The sequence below is a fragment of the Solanum lycopersicum genome, chromosome 9, assembly GCF_036512215.1.
Source record: "Solanum lycopersicum chromosome 9, SLM_r2.1".
Lineage (NCBI taxonomy): Eukaryota > Viridiplantae > Streptophyta > Magnoliopsida > Solanales > Solanaceae > Solanum > Solanum lycopersicum.
Window position 1 is genome coordinate 68,497,799 of NC_090808.1, and position 4,795 is coordinate 68,502,593.

At 33.2% G+C, this 4,795-nt stretch overlaps 1 protein-coding gene across 1 annotated transcript; it reads left to right on the forward strand.

Moving 5' to 3' along the window:
- Window positions 1-2,799: 2,799 nt before the first annotated feature.
- On the forward strand, window positions 2,800-4,563 carry LOC109121100 (glycine-rich cell wall structural protein-like). Its single transcript, XM_069289087.1, has one exon. The coding sequence runs from the start codon at window positions 3,109-3,111 to the stop codon at window positions 4,252-4,254; it is 1,146 nt and encodes a 381-aa protein (XP_069145188.1). The 5' UTR covers window positions 2,800-3,108; the 3' UTR covers window positions 4,255-4,563.
- The last annotated feature ends 232 nt before the right edge of the window (window positions 4,564-4,795 follow it).

Here is a 4,795-nt window from a genome sequence, read left to right on the forward strand (position 1 = left end):
AACTTTCTATTTTTACTAATAAAAGAAAAATAAATATCCGATGAATTAATCGAAATATATTCAAAAGAATACCCAAAGTATGATTAATATAACCAGCACATTACGTAAACCTATAGTAAACTATATTTGCATTGCATCTATATATTCATTCGTACACGAAAGTTTAATAGAATTTTTCTGTAAATTTTCATATTGATTTTCATGTAATTTTTAGTATTCTTATACTAATTTACTCATGATTATTTATTTTTTAAAAATAATTCTGAGCGTGATAACAACGCATATATTACAACCAATATGATTGCAACCAGTGGCATAGCCACGTATAGTCCAAGTGGCCAAATTAAAAACCTTTCGTCAAAAAATTATATAATATTTATAGAAAATGGTACAAAATATATCGACAAAAAATATTTTTCATATATTAAATTTTGAATATTCTTAACGAAAATTTTAACTAATCTGAACAATTATACTATTAAAGTGTAATTTCAATATAATAACTCAACATGTTAAAAAGCAAAAAAGTACATGAGTTATAACATAACCAACATTTTCTTTTATTACAATATGCACGTATACTTTATTGAAGAGCTTTTCAAAATTATATATATTTTATTCTTTTTGCCATATTGTTGCAATATAATTAATATATCTTCTATTAATAATATTTAAAACCCTACGAAATGAGTAATTTAATATTTCGTCCACCTTCAGATATAGATTTGGCTATTTATCATTTCTGTTATTATACTTAAAAATTAAATATCATCAAAGCTGGATAATATTCAGACTGCACAAATAGTTAATAACCAGTAACACTTCATTAAATAAACTGATGCATGCCAACCTATATTCGTTTAATTTAATTGATTGTTATTTAAATTTTATTTTGGCGAAAATTAAAAGGCAAGTGTGTTGAAAGTGAAATTCTGATTAATATAATGTTGAAATTATATATAAATACAACAATTAAATTTTAAATTATTTTTTATCAATCCAAATTTTTTGGTAGAGTTATTTAATACGTATATTGTGAAAGATATTAAAACGCTTGATGATTTATTAAGATACACATAAAAATCAGTGAAAATTATTTCATATTAGACGAGCAGTCAGAAATTTCATAAAAAATGTGTTTTTAGCAGTGAAAATTCATGTAGATTCAACATGTATACTGAATTAATTATTTTCATCTAGCTAAAACTTTGGTGATAAAATTGCCCGATAAACATTTTATAATAATATCTGAAACTAATTTTATCCCATATTCAATTTGAGATATTAGCTAATCACAAAATTAATTTACTTTGTACTAAAATAATGAGACTAGTATTCCATATAAAAGGTATGATTCAATAAATTTATAGAAAATCACAATCTTACTTATTTCATTTTGTGTATCAGACGATCCCTAAATATATTCCATCATTAATATAAATCTTGATGAAAGAGTTACTCAATTCATATAGTAATACTTATACAAAGATATAATATATAATCACATGATAAATTTGATAAAACGTACACAAATAGATAAAAATAATACCATCACATATCAAACGTACGTGAATAGTCTTTTTTATCAATCTAAACCTTAATGACATAATTACTCGATCCATGTGATAGTACTTATATAAAATGACATTAACCACATAACAAATTAATCGAGACATACGCAAATCGATAACAACAATGCTATTACATAAAAAGAGGTGATAGGAACAAAAGTCAATATGATTCATAAAGGCCATGATACTTTTAGACCAAAGATTTTTTCAAACAAATAGCTATCTATTTGTACAAGCTGTTGGTAGGAAGTAGATTAAATTTCACCATTAATGGGATACAGAGCCCAACCCCAAAGATAACATCACTATACATAGAAGAAAAAGTTTTTTTACTTTGATTTAATAATTAGTACACAAGTCAACTAATTATTTAATTTTATAACTCGGGGAATTTATCGGTTATCACTCTCTTAAAGCTATTTAGTAAATGATCATCTTTTTTATTTTTGAAATATTAGTAGACGATTTGATGTTTCGTTAGTCTCAAGAGCTATATTTTGTACGAATTTTGAAATATTATAAAAGGTGATTGAAAAAAAGGGATATTTTCATAAATTATAACCTAACATTTTGGGTAAGGTTTTAAGATTTTTTTTTTTTTCATGTATGATATTTGAGTTTAACTTATATATGACCGTAGTATAAGAAATTATAAATAACCATGCATTCATAAAAAAGTATTTCTCTTCATCTCAAATTCGTTGACATATTTCGCTTCTCGAAAAAAAATTAATCAATCTTATCTAGATTAATTCAACTTAATATTTTATAGTTAGAAATTTAGATATCGAAAAACTATACCAAAAAAAACTAGAAATTACAACATTCCTCATGTCAATTTGCTAAAACAACTGTATTTCACAATGTATATCAAGGGCGGCTTCGATGAAAAATTATACTCTGATCCCTCTACTTCATATTTAGTAAATTGTTGAGTTTTTTTTAATATATATATTTCAAAATAAGTAAACTATTTAAAATTCAAGAAAATTATCAGAACTTCTACATTTATCCTTTATTTAGTAAGGTTCATATTAACTACATCATATTTTCTATGGGAATAATTTTAAAATAATCAAAAAAGCAATAGTACTATATAGTGATAGCTTATTCATGTACCGTAAAATATTTTTCATAAAAATGATCGATCATATTGATAATTCACTTAATATAGACGAGAGGAGTACTATCTATATAAATGAAAGCGATACGTAAAAGTCAAATTTAAAAGCAGCAACGAAAATTAACACTGCTTGTGTTTGTGACTTTGTAAAAAGTGTGGTTGTGTGCGGGGGAGAGGGGCAGTTGCAAGAATTAAATCTTGTGCCCAATTAGAGAGCAGAAGCATTTACTGAATTAGAAGGTGACAGTTGAGTTCACTTCTTATGTTCTAATTATTAAGTGGACCTACCATGTGATATTCTTGCACTATATAATATGATCCTATTTGTAAACATTCTTGCATGTCTTGGATATTATTAGTATAGTGTTCTGTTTTTGTTACATAGGGTGTTGTAAGAGTTGGGAGTCGTATAGAATGGGTTGTTTATTGTTTGGCAGTGGTGTTGGGGTTTTAGTTCTGTTGTTTGTGTTTGTCGTGGAAAGTTATGTGGTGTTTGGTGATAGGGGAGTTGAAGATGAGAAGTTTTTATTTAAGCATCGTCATTTTGGTGATCGTTTTGGTGGGGGTTTAGGACATGGTATTTTTAGGAAAGGGTTTAAGCATGGTGGAGGTCTAGGTTTTGGTGGTGGTGTTGGTGTTGGTGGTGGTATAGGTGGAGGGGCGGGTGGTGGCTTAGGTGGTGGAGGTGGTGGTGGTGGTGGCTTAGGAGGTGGTGCAGGTGGTGGTTTAGGCGGAGGAGGTGGTCTTGGTGGAGGTGCTGGTGGTGGTCTTGGTGGAGGAGGTGGTGCAGGTGGTGGTTTAGGCGGAGGAGGTGGTCTTGGTGGAGGAGGTGGTGCAGGTGGTGGTTTAGGCGGAGGAGGTGGTCTTGGTGGAGGTGCTGGTGGTGGTCTTGGTGGAGGAGGTGGTGGTTTAGGCGGAGGAGGTGGTCTTGGTGGAGGTGCTGGTGGTGGCTTAGGAGGTGGTGCGGGTGGTGGTCTTGGTGGAGGAGGTGGTGCAGGTGGTGGTCTTGGAGGTGGTGGTGGCCTAGGCGGAGGAGGTGGTCTTGGTGGAGGTGCTGGTGGTGGTGCAGGTGGTGGTCTAGGAGGAGGTGCAGGTGGAGGTGTTGGAGGAGGAGTCGGAGGGGGTGGTGGAATTGGTGGAGGTGTTGGTGGTGGAACTGGTGGTGGTATAGGAGGAGGTGCTGGTGGAGGTATTGGAGGAGGAGCTGGAGGGGGTGGAGGCATTGGAGGAGGAGCCGGAGGAGGTGCTGGTGGAGGCATTGGAGGAGGAGCTGGAGGGGGAGGAGGAGCCGGAGGAGGTGCTGGTGGAGGCATTGGAGGAGGTGTTGGTGGTGGAGCGGGAGGGGGTGGTGGCATTGGTGGAGGTGGCGGTGTAGGAGGTGGTTTTGGTGCAGGTGGAGGTGCTGGAGGTGGTGTTGGTGGTGGTGGAGGTGTAGGAGGAGGTTTTGGAGCAGGTGGAGGATTTGGAGTCGGTGCTGGTGTTGGTATTGGAGGTGGAGCTGGTGGCGGCGGAAGCTTTGGTGGTGGTGGAGGTGGTGGCATTGGTGGTGGCCTTCATTGATCAACAAAGTTTCAATCATCTTGCACACAATAATTAAGCAAGGGGTAGCAATGTTCTTCTATTTACTCTTGGAAGCGCTCCATATAAAGCGGTTAATTACTTTTAATTAGTCGTTATTCTTTTGTGAAACTTGTTATTCCTAGTAATTAAACAAGTTCGCGTCGAATCATACTTATATTGTTCTTTTGTTTGTTGTTGAGTTAAAAGCAAAAGCTTTTGTCCATCTTTGCTTCAAAATAGTTATGGACTTTTTAGTTGTAATGCCAATATTGTCATCAATATTAATAAATATAAAAGTTGTATTCTCAACATTGTTTGTATCAATTAGAGTACTTCATTTTGTTTATCAATCTCCGTTCAATATAAATATCCAATAACTTTATGTTTATCAAAATTAAAATAAATTTAAAAAAAGTTAGCTAAAATTTAAACTCTGAGTTCAAAAATGTAATTTTACATAATATATCAGTACTGATATAAATATTTAAAAAGAAAAAAAGAAACAAAGGAATGACATTCAAAAAACAAATAAATTGACATG

Bases quoted from the DNA above. Each gene is read 5' to 3' on its own strand.
- LOC109121100 (XM_069289087.1), top strand. From the start codon at position 3,109: ATGGGTTGTTTATTGTTTGGCAGTGGTGTTGGGGTTTTAGTTCTGTTG.